The 23838-nt window shown below is 39.0% G+C and overlaps 1 protein-coding gene across 1 annotated transcript in view; it reads right to left on the bottom strand.

Moving 5' to 3' along the window:
• Positions 1–11049: 11049 nt before the first annotated feature.
• The window catches only part of tmod2 (tropomodulin 2), a 73239-nt gene continuing 60450 nt past the window's right edge, over positions 11050–23838 (bottom strand). Inside the window, exons 5-10 of the mRNA XM_068017994.1 lie at positions 22735–22815; positions 21063–21193; positions 19937–20044; positions 16312–16455; positions 15495–15639; positions 11050–12850 (exon numbers count right to left, since the gene is read on the bottom strand). Coding sequence (XP_067874095.1) covers positions 12816–12850; positions 15495–15639; positions 16312–16455; positions 19937–20044; positions 21063–21193; positions 22735–22815 — 644 coding nt within the window. The 3' untranslated portion in view covers positions 11050–12815. The remainder of the gene's footprint in view (positions 12851–15494; positions 15640–16311; positions 16456–19936; positions 20045–21062; positions 21194–22734; positions 22816–23838) is intronic.

Here is a 23838-nt window from a genome sequence, read left to right as displayed (position 1 = left end):
CATGCTGTGAAAATAGTTCAATGTGATTGGCTGCCTAGCCTGCTCGATGACCTCACTGTTGCTATGCTCCTAGAGATCCCCTCGACCTGACACCAAATTCAAACGGTGCCAGGAAAGGGAAATTCATGCCAGGGATTGCTAGATCTTTTGGGCAGCTTTCAAGGTCAGCAGCGAGTGCTATTGCTAGGGCCATCATTTGTCACACAAAGCTGTTTACTTGGTTATCTTAACCTGCGCTTCAGTCACTTGTCATTACCATTGGACCTGCTCATATTGTGATTTCAAAATTTTGGAATTTCTGAACTCCTTTCACACTGTTCCAGTTCTATTACACAGAACACTAGATACAATGCCACTGAAGACTCCAATCTTTGCCTTCACCATCACCTTCAAAATTCTATAACTTTGCTGCTTCCCATGGAAGATAATTCCTAATAATGGAGGTTGTCATTTGGCCCACTGGTGCAGGCAAGACAGAATAAATGATCTCCTTCAGTGTTGTAAGATTCGGTGTCCCTATCTGATCATGTTTCAATTCCCAGATCTGTGAAACAATCCATATAATTTATCAACTTGTCAACAGTTTGTTTCACAAAATACATTCAAAATCAGTGTGCATAAGAGTGGAGAGATGCTGATCAGAAACAAATTATGGGAATGCCATTTCAAGAGGCAATGAAACAATGAGGTAAATGCTCAAGTTTATTGCTTCTAGTGAGGAGAGTGTCCTGTCAGGGTGCAAATCGGGGAACGTGGATTGGAAAATCATCACATGTGGTATGGCCATGCGTCCATTCATTTCTGCAAGATCACTGAGGGTGTGGGGAGGGAAAATCGGACCTTCAGCCAACATCAAATGACGCCAGGGTAGGCTTTCAGTGTATGCAAACAGACGCAATATCAGCAATGCGCCTATGACACTCGCCCAACATGATGAACGACAGGCCTGAATTTTCAGATTCACGTTTCTAATATCTTGTTAGCAAGCTGTGAGCACCAAGTAGGGCCCCCATTGCAACCCACCATTTCCAAGGTGGTGGGTGCAGGGGCAGTGGACGCCAGGTGGGATGCAGAGTCAGGCAGTACGCTGGAAGATTTATGTGGGGCCAGAAGTGACCCATGAGAATGTTTTAAAAAAAACCTTTTGCTGACTTCCAGAATTGCCTTTAAAGATTAGCAATTAGGCCTTGCAATGCCAAGAGAAAATGGGACATGTATTCGTTATACATATTGCGTCTATTTCTCCTTTAAAAAGTCATAATCAGCATCTGACAACAGCACTGCTTTGCATAGCTAAACTGTCTCATTCTGGGTGCCGACTTAAAGGCCTCGGAGAAATCTGGTTCAGGCAAATGGCCACACAAGGCCGCAAGCAGACTTAACTGCCCGTCACCCATTTTTCAGGTGAGAAATGGACGACCACCATTTGAAAGTCTCCCCAACTGTGTTTCTGGAATTAACTGCAGTAAAATTGGTTCTGCTTTTCCAGCCAGTTAACATGATGAATCCAGGCGAATAAAAGAAAATAAGAGACATCAGGTTGTGTATCTATAAACCCAACTTCCAAAAATTTGTTTGATGCTCCTGTGAAGTGCCTGGGAGTGTTTTACTACATTAAAAGTTTTAAACAAGCTGTTGTTCAAGTACAAAAGTACACATACAAGAAAAATCAGCATGCATTCTACTATGAAACTAAGCAACACAACCCCATCATGCACTTGGCAGTAGTGTGGTGACTGACAATAATCTAAATAAATTTGCTCAGAATCAGAATTAGCACCAGAGCTTAGGTGCTTTTTGCTATTAGATTTTGTCAGTGGAGCAGGGCATTATGGTATTCCAGCAACTCTAATTATCTAATTTAAAGCACAATTTATTCCTTTTAACAGAAGAAATTATATGTTTGTAAAGTTTATATATTTTGACTTACTGAACTATTCCAGATCAATTTACTTTACATGAAGGTGCCCATCCTATATAGTCCTCCTCTGTACATGATTCAACTCAAATACACCCTCCTTCTGTCATTCCTCCATTCAATTCTCAATTCTTCAATCTCTGGTTACAGAGCTAGGCTGTTGGTCCCACTGTTTACCAAGATCCCAGATATCCCTTTTCCCTCGCCATGCTATTATCAGCTCCCACTTCAACTAAGTTGTGTGCACTTTTTTGAGCTGAAAAATGCAGGAAAAAGTCTAACTAAGGAGGTATGCCATAAGACACCCTCAGGTTTTGGCCCATTATCTTTACTAATTCTGACTTAACCATATGTGTAACATGTACTATCTTGTCAAGGAAGCAAAAAGGATAGCTGCTCCAAGGAATGTTGATAACGTTCCTCTCCAACTATAGCATTGTGTGTCTCCTGGTTGATTAAACAGAGTTGTCACATTCCTTCCACCAAGCATTGCCTGCCCCTAATCAGAACAGCTCAATTAACCCTTCAACTATTGAGTTTGATGAATTACTTTAAATTATTTAAGGCACTTGTTTTTGTACATACTTTATCCTTTTCTGGAAAAAATTAAAATCTTTGAGATTCTCATTTTTGGAGCAATTTCAACCTACATAACTGGGAGTACACAGTTACCAGAGCTCAGAAAAGATGATCAATAAAGTTGAGTAGAAAAATACCATACTTGGTGAAGAAAGTACAGAACTTATAATTGTACATGCAAGTACACAAATCAAATCAGACTCAGCAGTTCATACTGTGCAAGTGTAATAAATCAAGTCATGACATGTTGAGTTTATAAGTCATTGTCCATGTAATTACCTCATTCCCAGAGAATCTAACAACTTCTGCTGAAACAGAAACCAGTGAGGTCATCTAAATGATTTGACAAACCATACAAGGAACTGTTGAATACACCTCTCCTAGTCTGTGACGGGCAAGATCAATCAAACCCTTAAGCAAAGTGATCACTCCCATTAATACTACAAAGCATGGATATTATGAGACAAGTTGTCTTAGGATTGTACTGCATTTAATTTTAATATTTTAACCTCATTTAAGCTTCTTTCCCTTGAGAACAAAGAGCATTTTACTTCCTTTTAGGTAATTATTCTTTAGATTAGCAGACACTGCATATATACTCCTGAAGCAGGCAGCCCGATGGATGAGGCAAAAGGACATGTCTATCCTTTTAAAAACTTCATGCAGAGATCATGTGATGTTCCATTCTGAGATTCCAAGAATATCTCACTTTTAATGATCGTTGTTATCTCAACAAAGTTCATAAGAATTTCCAGGTCCCATTATAGTTTGGGGAAAACAAAAGATTTATTCAACTCTTTAAACAAAAATATTGCTTCCTTAAAATAGAAAATGTTTAGGATTTTCTTTTGGGGAATGGGAAGACCACGCAAATGTACATAAAACGATGGTTCATCTCGAAGAAAACCCAAGTGAGAAACAGCAAGACATGGGAGGAGAATAAGCACAATTATGAAGTGCACCCCATTCAATGATGGATGAGAATTGCCTCTTGGGCCATAATCCACTTTTCATGAATATCTATTCTGATACCAATTCAGTAGCTAAGTAGCTCAAAAGCAAACTAGAGGACAAAGCAAGACAATTCTGATTACGAGTAAAGGATGGACACAAGCTACACAACCTTTCTACCAGGAAGATTTGTCACAGTTGTGCTTGAAGCGGTTGCTTTGCTCTTGAACACACGCAGTGGATACAGCTGTCATAGAATACCCCCAGCTTGGGAGTTATCTTGATACTGATATCTTGAAAGCTGATACCCAAGGCAGAGACAGTCCTTCAAACATTCTGTCGATTTGAAGGCCAAGCCACCAAGAGTTTCAGCCAAAACAGAAATAATGAGTACTGTATTGGGTAGAGTGTAAGAATGTTTGTCTATTAAGTCAAATATAATTCTGAATGAATTCTGGTACTGGAATACGAGTGTCAAGGCTGGCATTATCAGGTGATCCACTGTATCCCATAACATTTCAGTGGGTCATTGCAAAAATCAGAGTTTTCAACTAGGACAAGTTGAAATGGATAGTGATCGGTGATTCTAAAGGAGTCCCAGCTTGTGATGTAACCGGTTTAGATCCTGAATGAAGAGGCGATCAGACAAGTCAGAGGCCCCTTCCATTAAATGGTCAGCAAAGTGATACTTTCCCAAATGATTCTTCTGTCCAAGTGATACACAGAAATATCCACCACACATACTCTAACGGAGTTAGGTTTTCCCAACACATTAAAAAGTTAAAATAAATATAGGGCTTTCTTGAAGTTTACAGACTTTATGATCTGGCTTTTATCATCTTTAAAAGTTAGGAGATACAGGGGGATTCTCATTTACAAAATACAACTTTTTGGCAGACAAAGGTAATAAATCTGTATTTTAAAAAAAATAGAAGTTTGCCCCTATAAAATCTCAAATTATGTTAAAATGAACCATATCTTGGGAAAATCAATTAACTACATGTTACTCTTAGATTGAATCATTGCAATGGTCATGATTGATCAAAAATAATGGATTTAACATGTATGTAGTAGTAAAAACAATTTATTTGGAAACAAGTGGTTCTATGCTCAATAGGACAGCTAATGTTTGCACTAGCTATATGATAGCAAAAACAAAGTTAAACTCACATGTAGCCCTTAACCTCTCCAGGAAAATCTCTACACCTTGTCAAAACATTTCAGCTCATGCTCTTTAAGGGTTAAGAATTGCTTATTGAAGTAATGCTACTGAGATGTTAGAATACTTCCATAACAAATAGATTTTTCAAAATTAATTTTGCATCTCCTGTTGCAAAATATTTGGTTTTTCTTTAGTCAACATTGACCATTCCATGGTACTATGTCAACATTGCTTATTCAATCTTATCATGCTACTTTTCACAATGTAATATTTGGCTCTATGTAGCAGGTTTCTGAGGCTTATTTCTTGTAATTCATCAACTTACTATGGGTAAGGTCACAAGCAATTTATTAGTCACGAATAAAAATCCTAAAATTTCTAAAATCATTATTTACGCCTCCCGCTATCTCGGTTTCCCTGTTCCCTCTTTTTAAATTTCTGCTTCACCTAATCTAGCTTCTCTTATTACATAGTAAAACAGATAATGCTGGAAACATTCAGCAGGTTAGGCAGCATCTCTAGAGAAAGAAGCAGAGTTAATGTTTCAGGTCGTTGGCCTTTCGTCATATCTGGAAAAAGTTAGAGATGCGATAGGTTTTAAGCTTGTACTATGCCAAAGAAGCTCAACGCAAGTGCTGGAGGAACAGCATTTCAACTTTCAATTAGGTACTGTACAGCTTTCTAGACTCAACATTGCATTCAACAATTCCAGATCATAACCTTTACCCCACCCACTCACTCCCATTCCTTTTGTGTTTTTTGTTTTGGATGGCAGCGGTTGGTAATGATTCGGCTATTCCCATTTATACCTCCTCCAGCCAACTGTTTGTTCCTTTACTTACCCCATCTCTATCTCCTTTTGCCTTGTATCATTCCGGGTCACTTAATCTCTTCTGCCTTCCACCTCAACACAGACCTTTCCTTCTGCTCTTACCCCCTGCCCGACCTCTATACTTCTAAAACCTGTTATATATCTCTCATTTTTCAATTCTGAAAACTTTAACTGTTTCTCTCCCCACACACTCCCTGACCAGCTCAGCATTTATTTCAGATTTCCAGCATCCATAGTATTTTGCTTCTCATTTTCTTTACACTGTTATTTCTTAAACGTATTTGCTTTCCTTTGTCTCCTGCAACATACCAACCAATTTTAGTGTCAGGTGCACTTTGCTTAAAATCCACCTAATTGCCTGCAACATTGGATTATGTCTCCAGAGTGTTTTTTTCCTCCCTCAGCATTTTATTTAGCAGGAATAATGATGTATTTCATCAGAGGCCCATGACAAAGGAACAAAAATTGGTTATCCCAATGACAATGGAGAGGGGGAAGTGCAGCACAGCAGAATTATACAGCTACAATTTCAATAATGGAAATGGAAAGAAAGGGAAATGGCAGCCTTATTTCAATTTTCCAATATACAGCAGAAAAGTGGAAAAACAATAAATCAAGACAAAATTAACAAAGTTTGTACCAAAGTAAATTTAATCACATACCTTAATTGGAAGTTTGACAATGACACCATCACCTGCAAGTTCCCCTCCAAGTCACGCACCATCCTTATTTGGAACTAAAACGCTGTTCCTTCAATTGTTGCTGTGTCAGAAACCTGGAACTCCCTTCCTAACAGCACCTTGGGTGTACCTACACCACATGGACTGCAGCAGTTCAAGAAAGCAGCTCCCTACCTTCTCAAAGGCAATTAGGGATGGGCAACCAATGCTGGCCTTGCCAGCAATGCTTACAGCCCAGGAACGAATGAAAAAAAATTTAGTTTGGAAATAAACACCTGCATAACAGTAAGGAATCTTAATGTTCACAATTTCCCAAACCATTCTCTCCAATTCTTCAACTTATTCATAATTTTTTTTTTTAGATGGTTGTATCTACTGATAATCACCTGTATTTATTTCACCCAACTTAGCTTGGTCAATATTTCATATTTGAATTCACACGAACACATGCAGACTCATGGCAGTTCAGAGTTCATTAAACCATTCTTAAATTATTCAAATTACAGAGTACTTGCACACACCTGATCATGTTCTCATACACAAAATCACATTCTGGTTTAGAAGTTATCCAAACACATTTTTGGACTAAAGCATCACTGATATCAGTGACAGAAATGGAATAGCTTCTGAGCGTGTACTTTTTCCAAGTTTTTCTTCCCTCAGCTTCAGTCTCCTTGAAGGCACAGACATAGGCCAGATTATGTTTCTATATGTTAGCTGTGACTCAGTTGGTAGCATTCTCACCTGAGTCACAAGGTTCCAGGCCCAGTCCAAGACTTGAGCACAAAAATGAAGATTAACACTCAATTGCAGTACTGATGGAGTGCTGCATTGTGGGAGGTGCCGCCTTTTGGATGAGCCATTAAAACGAGGCCCCATCAGCGCTCTCTGGTGGATGTAAAAGCCCCGTGGCACTAGTTCAAAGAGCAGGGGAGTTATCCCCAGTGTGCTCGCCAATATTTCCCTCAATCAACATCACTAGAACAGATTATCTGATCATTATGACATTGCAATTTGAGAGAGCTTATTGTAGGAAATATGGCAGCCAATTTGCACACATTACAACAATGACTACAGTTCAAAAGTACTTCATTGACTGTAAAGTGCTGCGAGATGTCCGGTGGTCATGAAAAGTGAGATATAAATGCATGTCTTTCTTTCAAGTCTTTATAGGTGACAGTACCTCACCCAAGTGACGAATCTTGAGAGAATCTGGGCAGTAATTGCCAGCGGCCTTCTTAACCACAGGGGTTACCTGCACCAAACCTAATCCTGTGTTTCCATGTTCTTTCTCTCTCTTTCCCCACCCACCTTTCCAAACTAGCTCACCCTGAGATGAATAGAGCCCCAATTGTCACCCTCATCTAAACTGGTCAAACCAGCGATTAAGATTTTACCTGGGATGATAGTCTCATCTGTATGATTCAATTTCACATGATGCATTGTATTTTCCCACACAACCATTTAAAAGCAATATACTTGTGAAGAATTTGATGCTTCACTGTCAGAAGACATGAACAATTTGATGTGCAACATTGTAAGATTAAAAATATAACTGGATGGTTCGTGCTAAATATCAACTAAGACTCAGCTTAATCTCAAAACAGAATTTTAGAAATCTGGTGCAATTATTACCTTCACCAATTGCAGAATAGGCTGCAAAACTTGGAAATCCAGGCAGAAACTCAACTAACAGAAAATATGAAATCTCAAAAATGAAATCCTCGTGATATATGAGCTATCCAGATCAAAATTTATTTTGTTTATACTTGCAATTTCAAGTAGGAAGGCAGGAAAGTAATTACTTAATTTTAACTTGCAATTTTAGCCTTCTTTATTGAATGAAAAGGAGGCTCAAACAATTATATTCAAAAACAGAAAGCAAAATTAGATTCATATTTAGCATCCACAGTATTAAGACTGTTCAAAGCTTTCGTTTGGAATAGTCATCTCAACCATTTTTATAGCGATGTATTCAATCTGAGAGGGTTGTCTCTCAAACCAATCAACTAAATTTTCAATGAAGTATAATTCAATTTGCGAGTAGTTCAACTTTTCCATTAGGCCGACATATAACTTGCATTTATATAGCACCTTTAAAGTGGTAAACATCACAAAATTTAACACTGCACCAAATGAGCAAATATTTAGAGAATTGACCAAAAGCTCAGTCAAAGAGGTAGGTGTTTAAGGAGCATCATGAAAGGAGGAGAAAAGGGTAGAGGGGGAATTCCAGAGCTTTGGACCTGGGCAGCTGAAGGCACAGGCGCCAAAGAGGAGCAATGAAAATTGTGGACTCAAGATGCCAGAATTGGAGGTGGTTACAAAGATAAGGGAGGGGAGAGGCCATGGAGGGATTTAAAAACAAGGACGAAAATCTTGCATCCAAGTTTAAACTGCCAAAATGCATATGCTATTTGTCTACAGATCTAAATAAGTCTAGAATAATGACAGGCGAAAGGATTGTTCAAAGTAGTCACTGCACCAAAGAGGTAACTTTCTTAAAATTAACACAAGTCTAAGCCATAGCTCTAGCCTAATCTTATCCTCACCGATTGAAACTAACTGATCATATAATGCATGACAAAATCATCCTTCAAAAACAATATTCATGACCAAAGTGAGATCAAATCCTGAAGTGGAATCAATACTCAACTATATTACATTTCAAACAGAATTTAAAGTTGAGATTTGAATAATGTAACACAAATATTGAAATGTGCAATTTTATTCAAGTGTGGCATTTTACTGGTTTTGAAGCACAAGAACCAATGTTTTCACATTTTGCAAATGCAAAAATTAGCATTTCAGATTTAAACAGAAAATCAAAGAAAAGCCCTTCTCAGTTTTCCTAGCAGGCTAGCATTTTGCATTTCTTCAAATAGACCCAAAGATTTTTTTTTTGTGCTCGTCATTACAATGAAAAGCAATTCCCTTTTCTGTTATTTGTTTCATGGGATGCAAGTGTCACTGGCAAGGCCAGCATTTGTTGCCCATCCCTAACTGCCCTCGAGAAGGTGGTGGTGCCTTCTCGAACTGCAGTCCATCTGGTGCTGGTACTTCCATTTTGCTGTTAGGGAGTTTCAGGATTTTGACCCAGCAGCAATATAGTTCAAGTCAGGATGGTGTGTGGCTTGGAGGGGAACTTGCAGATAGCGCTCACACACGTCTGCTGCCCTTCTCCTTCTAGGTGGAAGAGGTCATGGGTTTGGAAGGTGCTGTTGAAAGAGGCGTGATGAGTTGCTGCAGTGCATCTTGTATATGGCACGCACTGCTGCCACTGTGTGTTGGTGCTGGAGGGACTGAATGTTTAAGGTGGTGGAAGGGGTGCCGATTAAGCAGACTGCTTTGTCCTAGAGGGTGGTGAGCTTCTTGAGTGTTGTTGGAGCTGCACTCATCCAGGCAGGTGCAAAGTATTGCATCACATTCCTGACTTGCGCCTTGTAGATGGTGGACAGGCTTTGGGAGTCAAGAGATGGGTTACTCACTGCAGAATTTTCAGCCTCTCATGCTCTTGTAGCCACAGTATTTATGTGGCTGCTCCAGTACAGTTTCTGGTCAATAGCACCCTCCCACCCCATCAAACCAGGATGTTGATAGTGGGGGATTCAGCGATAGTAATGTCATTGAATGTCAAGGGGTGATGGTTGGATTCTCTCGTTAGAGATTGTCATGCCTGGCACATGCGTAGCATGAATGTTACTAGTCACTTACCAGCTCAAGCCTGAATGTTGTCCAGATCTTGCTGCATATGGAGGGGCCTCCAAGTTCTTTGCCATGATGTACAATCGGCATTTTTAAAAGAAAATCATTTTCAAACATACAGTACTAGGAAGCAAATCTATGTAAAGATTTAGCAACCCAATGTAAATGCTTAGCCTCTAAATGAATTACAGTTCAGTAAGGAAGGATGACTTCTAGCAGCTTAAATGTTAAATGAATGTTTATTTTGGGCAGCAATGTGAAATATAATCTGCCATGGCAAAAAGGGTAGATTTTCAAGATTTTGTTTTGGCTACAGGTCAGAGAAACACGTTAATGGTTGCTAACCAGGAAGACTCACATCAGCATAACAGCAGGAAATAGGGCACTTAAGATAAGAACTTGTTTGAATATCAGCCTGCCCTTTTAGGGGCTCAGAGCCTGCTGCAAGCAAGGCAATAAGCAGTTTACAAGGTAAAACAGAGCTATGGAATAGAATTAAGTCTGCACTCATGGAGGAAGGCTTTACTTCTTTAGAAGCAAATGAACTGATGCATTTAAAACTAGTACTTAGCTGCATGCTGCATCCATCTTACACTAAGGATGTTCCTGCATTAACCCTGTATCTCAGCACAATGCCCAATATACTGTAAAATGGAGCCTCATTGGCACAGCACTTGCTTCTGCTGGTAAAAAGTGAACAATCATATTTCACCGGATGCCTGTGAATGCAGCTGTTTAGGAATGCAATGGAGCATTTTTTGGGTACGTAAAAGCACGAGAGAATTTGCCCTGGGTAGAGCTTTACCATCCTCCATCCCCAAACCTATTTGTGGCCTGTTGCACCATGAAATAGCCACAGCATTCACACTTTCTTAGTTATACATTTAGCAGTGCAGCTCTAACAAAATTATACATAATAGGTGTATTCAGTCACATTGCCTACCTCAGCAGCATGGCATAAGGGCGATAATCATAATAAATGACAGTACAGCAGGCCTCTGGCTTTGTACAATAAAAATGCAAGCTTTAGATCAGCTGCAGTTATAGTATCACTAACATGATATAAATTGGATACAAGACCTATCGCATAAATTTTTGCACCAAATTATCAATGTCAATACATTGGCAGTGCCATATCAGCATTGACTACTACAGTTGCTTTGTGTATTTCCTATGAAATTACCAGTTTAAACACAAATAACTAAACAAGATAGATGAGAACTTAAGTATTAAAAACTTTATTATCCCACAGGTTTCATTGTAGAATGCTGTACATTTTAAATATACACAGCACTTTTTACATAAACGTCCCTCATTCAACAGATTAATTCTTATACGCACTTTACTAAATAGGTTGGTAACCAATTATTACTTAATACTACACAAAAACACCCAACACCTTTCGTGAGGAGTGTTTTACCAGTTTAGTTATAAGGGTATGCTATACAAATACTTTCAACATCCAATTTTAATTTGCGAGTATTTACTACCACAAATCTGATTTCCATTATGATTAAACAAGACCTTTTGCATTACAGAGAAGCTTAAATGTTAACAGTTGAGCATTCATAACAATTTTCTTTACACAATCCCATGATAATCATATGTTTGAAAGAACCAATAACTCAATGCAATGTATTAGTTGACGGGGCAGACATTATACATGGACCTACAAAGTGATTGTTTTTCATCATAATATAGCTTAACCGCACAAACACTTAAACCTAGGGCTTTTAGACAGCATTCACAACAGCTTGCTCCTTTAAGCATACTATACACGATGCTGGCATGCGCATGGATTTTCTAGCATCCAGAATATTTCCTGCAATATTAGTCATGCTGCCACATAATTTTCTATGCCAGTGAAGTTAGACAAACTCCTAAAACAGTCAACAAATAAAAGTTTCATTAAGGGGGACATAAAAAGTTTAAATATTTTTAATGACTGCACACAGCTTTATCAGTACAGGTTGGTATGGATTTCTCAAACCATTAGGACTTGGTATTAGCAATGGTTCAGATTTGTTTTCCCCAATACTAGTACTTCTGTACTCCATAGAATCCAACATGCTTTGCTGGAAATGTCTGCAGGCTTTACTATTTAACACATTAGGAGAACAAAACTGCAAAGAATCCAGATTTACAGATCTTTGGTTAAACAGTTATGACTATTGCCAACTAGCATATTCATTTCAGAACATAATCTGTAAGTGTTTTATTACTTTGTTCTAATAGAATTTCAATTGATACAAGTCATTTTGGTAATACGATGCAATTGCAGCAAAAGTAGTACAGATGAATTTAAGAATTGCAAAGTGACTTTTTTGGCAGAAAGTCTGAAGAAATATCCCTGTGTTAAGCCTTGATTTGAACTGTTCTCACCACACTGCATACATGTGGAAGAACCACAGCTACCTGCAATGACCATGGTTCAGTGCTGCACAGCATGGCCAAATCGGCAAAATAAATCTAAGTCCCAAGACAAACTTCATAGTAGTTTTTTTTAGTTAATACAAAATTCTTTTAAAAAAAAAAAGGTTTTTTGTCTTAGTCCTGGTACACTGGAACATGAAGTGCAGTACAAAAATGACACTTGACTGCACAACACACAATTTAGCACAATTTTCAATACATTTTATAAAAGGTTAAAAAATACTTGACGTTGGGCACAGTGCAAATTTCAAGTCAAACATTTTTCCTGTCCTGGATATCTTAATATCTAACATTTTCAAATCACAACATAGTTTGGTGCTACTCATGAGGTCCCCTGAAAAATTAAAAAAATGTGATGTTTATGGGTAAAAGTCATTACTAAACTAGTTACTGCTAGAACAGTGGAGGGGTTAAATTCCAGTCTTTTCCCTTCTACCCAGACGGCAAATGTGTGAGAATGCCTTGAGCTAGGCTTGGCAACGTGCCCAATGCATTGTAGTGGATCTTCCATAGGATGAAATACAGCACCAGGCAGGCACAGGCTCCAAATTACCATTAGTATGCGTCTCTTTCAACTCGCTTTTTGCGAACTGTATTGAAATAACAAAGAAAAATAACTGAATAGCTTAAAATGGTATTGTCAACAAGTAGTTTAGAATACATGTCTCACACACACACACCATCTTTTAGAAATCCAGAACTTTTCTGGTCAATTATAAATTCTGGAGCATGCATTCAAACGGCATCCAGTCTTAGAAGTTCTGTCTTAGAAGTTCTAACAGGCCAGAAATTAGAAGACAAGCAGTGAAGTAAATAAAAGGCAAAACTCTGAAAATAGCAGTTAGTGCAATGCAGAAAACTGGTGATAATTAGTTCAGCAGTTCCAGTTCTCCATACTCATCACACTTAATACCGTTTGAAATTTCATGGCTGGACAGCTGGCAAGGTGTATGAAGAAATTATTCATATTCCAGACTGAAGAAGCAAGATGACAGCAATTAGCAGGAATAAAAAAAATCAGCACATAACATTGAAACTGAAATTAATGTTCTCAAACTGTTGCTTTATGGGTGCTCAGTGGTTGTAAGTTTGGTTTCAAGGCGAGATGCATGACTTTTTTCTATCTTTTGTTGATATGAAAAGTTTGGAGGAAAAATAGAGGCCAAGGAAAATCTGCAATGTAATGGAACCGAAAACCTTAAAGGAAGATACAGCAGAAATAATGTCATAATAGCAAAGAATATTCACATCAAAGGAGGCTTCACATTGCAGGAATCAGAACTAATATTACTTATACCAACAAAATATACCAAAGTTACACCAATACAAACAATTAAAAACGATTTATAGGTATGTCAAGAAAGCTTTCAGATTTTGAACTGTGCAACAGGTTTATTTAGTCACTTTTCAGGAAGCAACCATTTGTAGTAGAACAGTGCCATCTATTCTGTTACCTTGGCTCGGTGATTGGGAGGAATTGGATCAGTAGTGATTATGTGCCCCTCACTGCCAATATTGGGACATCAACCTTAAGCTGAAATTTCTTCACAAGGGGCCTGTTTTAGCCCATACCTATACAATGAAATACCATGGAATTCTGTTGTGTTAATTGAAGTGTCAGTGTTTGACAGTGGTTGGATAATCTGTATTTTAGCCAATCAATGCCACAGGCTTGATCTGGTGACAGAAAAAAAAAAATGAGAAATGTAAAAAAGAGCAAACAAAGCAGGGGTCTACTCTAAATGAAAAAATAAAGGGTGAACACTTGGGCATGTCAAACCAGAATGCGATGCAATAATCAGATATTCTACTCCTGAAAGGAAGTGCATTACCTGCAATAAAAAGCAGGAACAACAGTTATCTATTCAAAATAAGCTTAGCAAAGTAGCAGACTTTTGCCAGGGTGCAGCTACGTGGAGGTAGCAAGAAATATCTTGTTTGCCTGTGTGAATGTTCTGATCTGTATAGCTCAGTGCTGCAAAACCGGATGCATTTACCAAAGCTAACATGGGGGGTGCAGGGGGGGCGGGTGGGTGGTGGAATCCTGGTTTGCCATTTCCATTCAAAATTAATTTGTCCTGCAATTGTCTGAACTATGACAAACAGAACACATACAGGCAATTAAAATTGCCTTAAAATTTCAATAGATTCATATTTCAGATCAAAATTCTAATGGTTCAGCTAAACCTTGATTGAAAATTATAATCTAATTGATCAAGACTCTTACTCCCAATTAACAGTGTCCCTGTGTTTGTGCACATAAGATAATGACAGGATTGACTTGGCCCTGATGTTATAGTTACTGTGCATGAAACCTCGATACTTCAGGATGCAGGGGCCTGTTAACATTCGCTATCAAGGCTTGCACATAAAAATAGTCAGCAGGTCAGACAGTATCTGCGGAGAGAGAAACAGCTGACGTGTCAATGACTTGATGAAATTCTGATCTGCTAAGCGTTTCCAACATCTGCAGTATTTTGCTTTTGTCAGGCATAAAAATAATCACTGACTTCCAACAGGTTAGCACCTTCAGGGAATGAATTAAATAAGAGCATGGAGGTTATGATGGAGCTGTACAAAACGCTAGTTAGGCCTCAGCTGGAGTACTGTGTACAGTTCTGGTCCCCACAATATAGGAAGGATGTGATTGCACTGGAGAGGGTGAAGAGGAGATTCACCAGGATGTTGCCTGGGCTGGAGCATTTCAGCTATGAAGAGAGACTAGATAGGCTAGGGTTGTTTTCCTTGGAGCAGAGAAGGCTGAGGGGGAACCTGATTGAGGTATACAAAATTATGAGGGGCATTGATAGGGCAGACAGGAAGAAATGTTTTCCCTTAGCAGAGGTGTCAATAACCAGGGGGCTAGATTTAAGGTTGGGGCAGAAGCTTTAGAGGGGAATTTGAGGAAACATTTTTTCACCTAGTAGGTGGTTGGAATCTGGAACACACTGCCTGAGGGGGTGGTAGAGGCAGGAACCCTCACAGCATTTAAGTTGTTAGATGAGCACTTGAAACGCCATAGCATACATTGCTATGGGCCAAGTGCTGGAAAATGGAATTAGACTAGATAGGTACATGATGGCTGGCACAGACACAGTGGGCCAAAGGGCCTGTTTCTGTGCTGTATAACTATGATTCTAAATTGGTGGGGAGGGGGTGCAGTGGGAGAAAATATAAAAGTCCCTTTGGAAATTGGATTATGGAGATAAAGTCAAAAGGAATCGTAAATCTTACCTAAATCGTTGTTCTTGGTTATGGCTGCAGCTGCCCTTGTTCGTGGTCCTTGTTGCGTGAACTGATATCCAAATTTCAAGATTGAGGTGTTTGTCTCCAGCATCTGTGCTATTTCCATTTCGACTGTGGCACCTAACTGTTGGCGCTGTGAACAGAAACAGTCAATGTATCCAATTTAGTGTGAGAAGTTTCCTTTGAGGCTGCTCTCTTGCTTTAAATTGTCCATTTAACTAATTTAAGTAGTTTGACTGGACATTTTAGGGATGGGTGCTGAAAGTGGTTTTGGAAAACATTTATAAAGCAATTCTCATGTAATAACTGCTTTACCACAGATTAGCAATTATTTTTCAGAACACTACATACACAATCGATGACTATGCTGCACATTTTGTTCTTTCATACAAAGCAGCATTCCTGTAGGCCTTTAATTCAACCAAACTACAAATATATTTTTTAAAAACTATGCAAAGATATGACAATATGAATCCCTCCACGTCTTCATAACTTTAAATTAGCTGAATCCAGAACAGGGTATCTTTGGGGCTTCTTGGTGTTAAGTTTATATACTTAAGATATAAAAAAGGTTACAGAGCAGAGAGATGTATAACAAATTAAAGTGAACAGCAAAGGTACTGGCTGCTCAGGGTAGATGCAGACAGATTTCAGGATAATTCAATTAGGATGCAAGAGAAATCATACGACATTCCAGTTCCTTGGTCTGAAGGCTTTTATATATCTAGAAAAAATAAACTGTCCTAGCAGCAGTGTGCCAAAATTATACTAGATTTCAGATCATTTCAGGTACACAACAACATACCTGATTATCAATCTTGATCTCCACTAAGGTTTCATTCTCTTTCAGTGCATCTATGATTGCCTGTATACCGACACCAGTGATGAAGTTTGACTCAATATTTAGACTTTTAAGTGCCGTATTTACTCGTAGCATGTCTGCAATAGCCTTTTAAGACAAAAACTTGGTTTGAATGCTAACAGGTAATGGTGCCAAAATCAAGCATTTAAAAATCACCCATTAATACTAACATGAAGCAGCACTGAAACACAATCAGAATTCTTTTAAACAGGGGTCAATTTTGACATTCTCACGAGTCCACTAGCTGAAACACTGTGGTTCTGTCAGAGGTGGGTTTTAAAGATGATCTTAAACATGGAGGGAGGTGGACAGCAGGGAGGTGTAAGTAGAGAATTTCAGAGCTTGGGCTCTCGATGGCTGAATTCAGGGCCGCCAATGGTGGGGTGAAGGGTGTTTTGGGATGTACATGAGGCCATAGTTGTAGGGACAGAGTTCTTGGAGGGTTGTAGCAACTTGGATGGTTACAGAGATTGGGAGTGGTGAAGCCATGAACACAAGGGCGAGAATTTTACATTTGAGACTTTGGGGGAATTGGACCCAATGTAGGTCAGCACAGGGGTGATGTTTGAGTGGGACTTGGCAAGGGATAAGATAAGGGAAGCAGAGTTTTGGTTGGGGTCAATTTTATGGAAGTAGAAAATGAGAGGCTGGCCAGCAGAGCATTGGAAATTCAAGTCTGCAGATGACAGGGACAGTGGCAGGGTTGGGAGTTTTGGCATCAAATAGGCTGAGACAGAGATGGAGATGGGACTTTAGAAATGGAAGTACAAAGGTTTTGTGATTGAGAGGATATGTTACTCAGCTCAGGCTCAAACGTGACATGGATGCTTTTACATTCCTTTGATTCAAATTCTAGGAGCTTGGCGTCCATGAACCAATTCAGCAGCAAGTAACTCACCTCCTGTCTCCCCAAAGTCTGTCCACCATCTACAAGGCACAAGTCAGGAATGTGATGGAATACTCTCCTGATGGAATACTTGCCTGGATGGGGGCAGCTCCAACAACACTCAAGAAGCTCAACACTATCCAGGACAAAGCAGCCCACTTGATTGGCACCCCATCCGCAAACATTCACTTCCTCCACCACTAATGCACAGTGACAGCAGTGTGTACCATCTACAAGGTACATTGCAGCAACTCACCAAGGCTCCTTAGACAGCACCTTACAAACCCGCAATCTCCAACACCTAGAAGGACAAGGGCAGCAGATGCATGGGGACACACCACCAGCTGCAAGTTCCCCTCCAATCCACACACCATCCTGACTTGGAACTATATCACCGTTCCTTCACTGTTGCTGGGTCAAAATCCTGGAACTCCCTTCCTAATACTATGGGTGAACCTACTCCACATGGACTGCAGCGGTTCAAGACAGCGGCTTACCACCACCTTAAGGGCAATTAGGGATGGGCAATAAATGCTGGCTTTGCCAGCGATGCCCACATCCCATGAACGAATATAAAAAAAATCCCCCATGTTTATGTTGTGAAAGCAACTTTCCAGGGCCGAGCTGCAGAATTGTAGTCCCAGGTAAAATTGAAAAAATTAGTCTGTCGGGCTACAGAAAGTGGATTCAACAAACACACAGCTGGCTCAAAGATGCCAGTTGCTTAGAAGCTGAGTAAAATACATTAAAACTTTTCTTACAACTTCATAATGTTAAAGCAACAACCTACATGGGCCCACCCACGATCAAATTACAATATGAACCAAATTGTGACAGCTTAAGTAAGGGTTAACTGCTTATCTAATCTCAATTAGCACTTCACAGACTGAGGGAAGATGGTTACATTAACCAGCAGGCAGATTTTCAAAGGAACCCATCACCTCAGGAGGGAAAGTCATTAACAAAAGCTGTTTAAAAGCATGCATCTCTGAAACCCCAGACCTGTTGGAGTTGCTTGAGGATGTAACTAGAAGAATAGATAAGAGGGAATTTGGATTTTCAGAAGGCTTTCGATAAAGTCTCACACAAGAGACAAGTAAGCAAAATTTGAGCACATGGGATTGGGGGTAATATACTGGTACGGGTTGAGAATTGGTTAACAGACACAAAACAGTAGGAATAAATGGGTCATTCTCAGGTTGAGACTTGTGGGCTATCGCAAGGATCAGTGCTTGGGGCCCAGTTATTCACAATCTATACCAATGATTTGAAAGTAATACTTCCAAGTTTGCTGATGACACAAAAATAGGTAGGAATGAGGGGAGGATGCAAGGTAGCTGCAAGGGGATTTAGACAAGCTAAGTGAGTGGGCAAGAACATGGCAGATGGAATATAACGTGGAAAAATGTGAAGTTATCCACTTTGGTAGGAAAAACAGAAATACAGAATATTTCTTAAATGGAGAGAGGTTGGAAAGTATTGATGTCCAAAGGGACCCGAGTGCTCTTGTTCATAAGTCACTGAAAGCTAAGATGCAGGTGCAGCAAACAATTAGGAAGGCAAAAGGTATGCTGGCCTTTATTGCAATAGGATTTTGTCTTAGGAACTTTCTTCCTCAAAAGGCAGTGGAAGCAGAGTCTTTGAATATTTTTAATGCAGAGGTAGATAGATTCTTGAAAAGCAAGGGGGTGAAAGGTTATTGGGGTAGGCGGGAATGTGGAGTTGAGGTTACAATCAGATCAGCCATGATCTTCTTGAGTGGCGGAGCAAGCTCGAGGGTCCAAGTGGCCTATTCCTGCTCCTAATTCGCATGTTCGTATGATTTGAGTACAGGAGTAAACAAGTCTTGCTGCAAATGAATACAGCCTTGGTGACACTGCACCTGGAGTATCGTGTACTGTTTGGTCTCCTTACCTAAGAAAGGATATACTTGCCGTAGAGGGAGCTCAATGAAGGCTCACCAGGCTGATACCTGGGATGGCGGGATTGTCCTATGAGGAGAGATTAAGCAGACTGGGCCTATATTCCCCAGAGTTTAGAAGAATGAGAGGTGATCCTATTGAAGCATCCAAAATTCTTAAGGTCTTGATAGGGTCGACGTAGGAAGGATGTTACCCCTGGCTGGGGGGGCCTAGAACTAGGGGATACAGTCGCAGAATAAGAGGTAGGCCATTTAGGACTGAGACGAGGAGTGAAATTTCTTTAAACAAGCAGAGGATGATGAATCTTTGGAATTCTCTACCCCAGAGGGCTGTGGAGGTTCAGTCATTGAGTATATTCAAGACAGAGATCAATAGATTTCTCGATATGAAAGATATCTTGGGATATGGGGATAATACAGGAAAATGGTATTGAGATAGATGATCAGCCATGATCTAGTTGAATGGCGGAGCAGGCTTGAGGAGCCTATGTTCCTAAACTGCTGACACCAGTGTCAAATATTATCCTCCAATGTCGAGGCCCACAAATTTCAAAAATGTTACAAGTAGGACAGAACTCCATGTTTTGATGTCTTATTGCCACTACTTAGAAGGGCTGTGGGGGGGCGGGGTGGAGGGTGGGTGGTAGTTAATGCACAGTTCACTGTTTTCATATTTTGCTCTCAACCACGATTCCAAGTTAAATCATTGGCGAACAAAAGAACACTTCACGAACACAGAATCAGAGCAAAATGAAACTTACAAAAGCAATGGGGTCATTGCTCCGAGATGCTGCCAAGCTAAATTTCTTCAGATGAGTATTTTTTTTCAAGGCTTCCGCAAAGTCCTTTAATGTTGGAATTGGAATATTCTAAAGACAAATTTAAGACAACAGTTATCAATGTACATTGGAGCCCCAGCTTATCCCTTCCTCAGGAGTTTCTGGCAACTCCAAAATAGTCACTAGTTACCCATGTGCACTGTTGGCTATTTCTGCTTTCTTCAAACTGAAGCTTAACCAAGGTTAGAGCTTCCTATGAAAGAAACTGCAGCAAAGAGCATGTCCTACCAACATACTGCATCAGAGGATGATGACCAGGTCTTTCGAATAAATCAATTTGCCATTTATTGACCAGTTTATTCAGTAATTCCCCCATCTCCGCTTTTGCAAGGTTCTGTAATATAGCACATGTCAACCACTAGAAGGTGCAAGGGAGAAGATTGTCAACCAACTTTCCTGCTTAGTGGAAGGCAAAAATTGTAGTAACCCAAGTACCTCAATTTGCTCCCTTTCACATTACCAGTACAATAGCTTTATTGGGAATAGCTCAATAATTCTGACCTGGTCAAATCTCTTATGCAGATATTCAACTGCTGAAAAGCTAGTCTCTGAAGACAGTTTTCCTTCTTAAAATAATGGAGATAAGTCCGATGGTGACACAGGACAAAATACAAAAGGAGCTAAAGTATTGAAATTATAAATTAAAATAGTGAACACAAGAGAAGGTAAAGTAGAAAGGAAAAAGGAATAAAGAGGCAAAAAGTTCTTAAACACATAATTTAAGTACTTATTTTAGCAGTTCATTACTATAAATGAAGCAACTGGTAACCACATAGTATCACCAGAATGTTGAGGAATTTTTAAATCATAGATCACGAGCTGAATCTGGTTCTCCAGAAGTGGCAGAATTCCATGGAGTTGGAGCCAGGTATTTTGTTACATTAAGCAGTTAGAATCTTTTAAAATTATGCAAATATGTATGGTTATGAAATTTAATCAGATAAATGGAAAGTACAACTCTGCTGGCTACATAAGTCACTTAGTTTCTTCAAAGTGCAATAAAGCAACATTTAAATAAGACAGCAGTATTCAACTACAGGCATCCTACCTTTATGTTGTTAAGATTGACTTCTACAAGTCCTGGATCATTGGCTTTTATTCGCTGTAAACTTTCTTCTACATTTGTTGGGTTGGGAGGTTCATCGAAAACAGGTTTGACTTTCTCACCTTTGACAACATCTGGAATCACCATTTACAGCAGTTAGCAAAACCTGTCACTAACAAATTATCCTGAATCTTCAACAGCACTAAAAAGGCATCTCTCAAGGGTCTTAAACATACATGTAAGTGGCAATACCATTCGCCAGTAGTGATGTTTAGTATATTAACACTAGTTGATCACAACTAGTTGATGTAGCAGTGCTCTGCTTTCAGAAGTCAACATCATAATTGATCTGATACTTCAGTTGTAACATGTATTGGTTTAAGTCTTGCTTCACTGAAGTAATTAGTATGAATGTTTAACACTAAGTCAAAACCTAGGCATGTGGCATAAAAATAAACATTTTAAATTAAGTTTATCCTACTAACCCAGACTACCCTCGTAAGCAACAAATCTATACACAATAATAAGGGTTGGTTAATTGTCATTTTTAAGTGCAATATACACACACACACACCACTAAAACAGTACTATCTTTGTTCAACTTATTATCTAGAGGGAATTGGTGAAGGGAAAGAGAATGGACAAGGAATTCAACTTAGCTACGCAGCACTGTTACCAGGATTTCAGTAAAACTTAAATGATGGAATTTTCAATACCATGTCCAAAATATCTAATACAGGTTATGCCCTTCAAACATGGGTGGTGCCTGAAAAGAGCATTTTGAGCTGTACAGCACTCAAGTGAAGTATTGGTGATGACAGGTCTGTTACTAGTGATGGAAAAATTTGCAGTGAATAAAAATGCCATACAAAAAATACATTGGTTTAATACAAATCTTTTCTCTACAGTGCACTGATGACAACACTAAATAACCAGAGTAATCAACATATTTATAAAACGGTGTTAATTTGTTACATAAAATATTAGTCTTCCAGCTATGACCTGAATACTTCAGTGCACTTGCTAATTTTATATTTGAAGAAAATCCCAAGAACACATTTTAAACTGGTATAAGCCAACGTGACCTTTATTTACTACTGCTGGTTTGTATGCATCTCTGAAACAGTACACTTTTCTTAAAAAGCGATTAACCCAACTTACTTAACTGAAAATTAATCTCCTACTGACTAAATTCTTTTGACCTTGATTTGTCTCCTTTGCTCAATTATATAATTAAACTACTGATATTCCACCCAGGCAAATCAAAATCTTCCTTCCGAAAACCTTCCGAAGAAGGGTCACTGACCCGAAACGTTAACTCTGCTTCTCTTTCCACAGATGCTGCCAGACCTGCTGAGTGAATCCAGCATTTCTTGTTTTTGTTTTAAATCAAAATCTTCATTCACTCCACTGCCAACCATCTCACAATGTCAATATTTACAGCAGCAAAGTGAGTACTCATCAGCCTCAGAATTTCACCATTCCAGAAATAAATGCATAAATATTTGAAAGTAAAAAAAAAACCTGAATTATTTTCTTGAATAGAAAATGTAAAACTGCAATGCTTTGTCAACACACCAGGCGATCACTGTCATTTCTAATGAAGACGCTGTAGCAAAACAAATCAAGTGAAATGCAATTGTTAACATTTAGTAACTGGTTTTCTCCAACTTACTGTTCAAGCTTCCTTTGTTTCCACCTCCAACAGAATCAAAGTAATGCGTGCTGCTCACTAAAGTGTGCATTCCTAGAATGGCTGAAATTAGGAAACAGTAAATCAATAAAATCTTAACAGGTTTTGCTAATCTCAGTCAAATATATCTGCCTCAATTAAGTTAGTTCTTATCCAAGCTGCAAAATTAATACAAATAGGCATGTTGAAACCTGATTATTTAATTCAGTTACTGTCAGTGATTTCCCCTTGAAATGAAGTACTTGTAGCAGTGAGGGAGACTATCAAGGTTAATTGATAGAACAAATATCCCACATTAATTGAGATTTGATAAACAAAAGGTTTTTATGTACTTCCTGTGGTGCAACAAACATGGATTGTTCTAAAAATGTATTGTCACTAAACAAAAGCACAGCCACTGAAATTAGCAAGAGTTTTATCTATGAGAAACTGCTAGAATTCAGTATTTACAACTGACTCGTTACCAGCACCAAGTCCCTGCAGTACTGTGAACAAACACAATGAAATATTACTAAGTAGTTTAGCAATCAAATTTCAAGTCAGGTGTATTGGGCAAGATAACAAATGAAGATTTTAAGCAAACTACTTAAGTATATACACTGACATCCCAACCCTACCTGAAAAAAGTTAGCCACAATTATTGCATACTTTAAGTTTTTGCTTGAAGGTAGATTACACCATTTCATTAGTTTATTCAGTTTGCCGGTTTTCACTTGAATAACTCAACTCCCATTTTAAAGCGAAGGAAGGCACATTCCTCCCAAGTCACTAGCGATGGTACTTATGTAGCTGGGCAGCCAGGTAAGAGATTGCCTGGCGTATTTTCTCTTTCTCCCCAACCCTGCCCCAGTGGAGACATCCATCAGCATTAGTGTCCAGTGGAAGAACAAGTAGAATTTAGGGATTCAAAGCTATATCCTATTACTCTGTAGTACTGGATATTGGTTCTAACCTTTGTAATACTTTCTTTTTTGGTGATCACCTGTACAACTACATGAATATTGATTGTGCAATACAAAGATCGTTGGTGCTTCCAGTAAATAGCATGCTCAATAACTACTACTGCAGGCATTCAAAAACCATTGT

This window comes from Heterodontus francisci, chromosome 38, assembly GCF_036365525.1.
Source record: "Heterodontus francisci isolate sHetFra1 chromosome 38, sHetFra1.hap1, whole genome shotgun sequence".
NCBI classification, from domain to species: Eukaryota; Metazoa; Chordata; class Chondrichthyes; order Heterodontiformes; family Heterodontidae; genus Heterodontus; species Heterodontus francisci.
The sequence above is the reverse complement of the archived record's forward strand: the minus strand, read 5'-3'. Positions and strand labels throughout refer to the sequence as shown.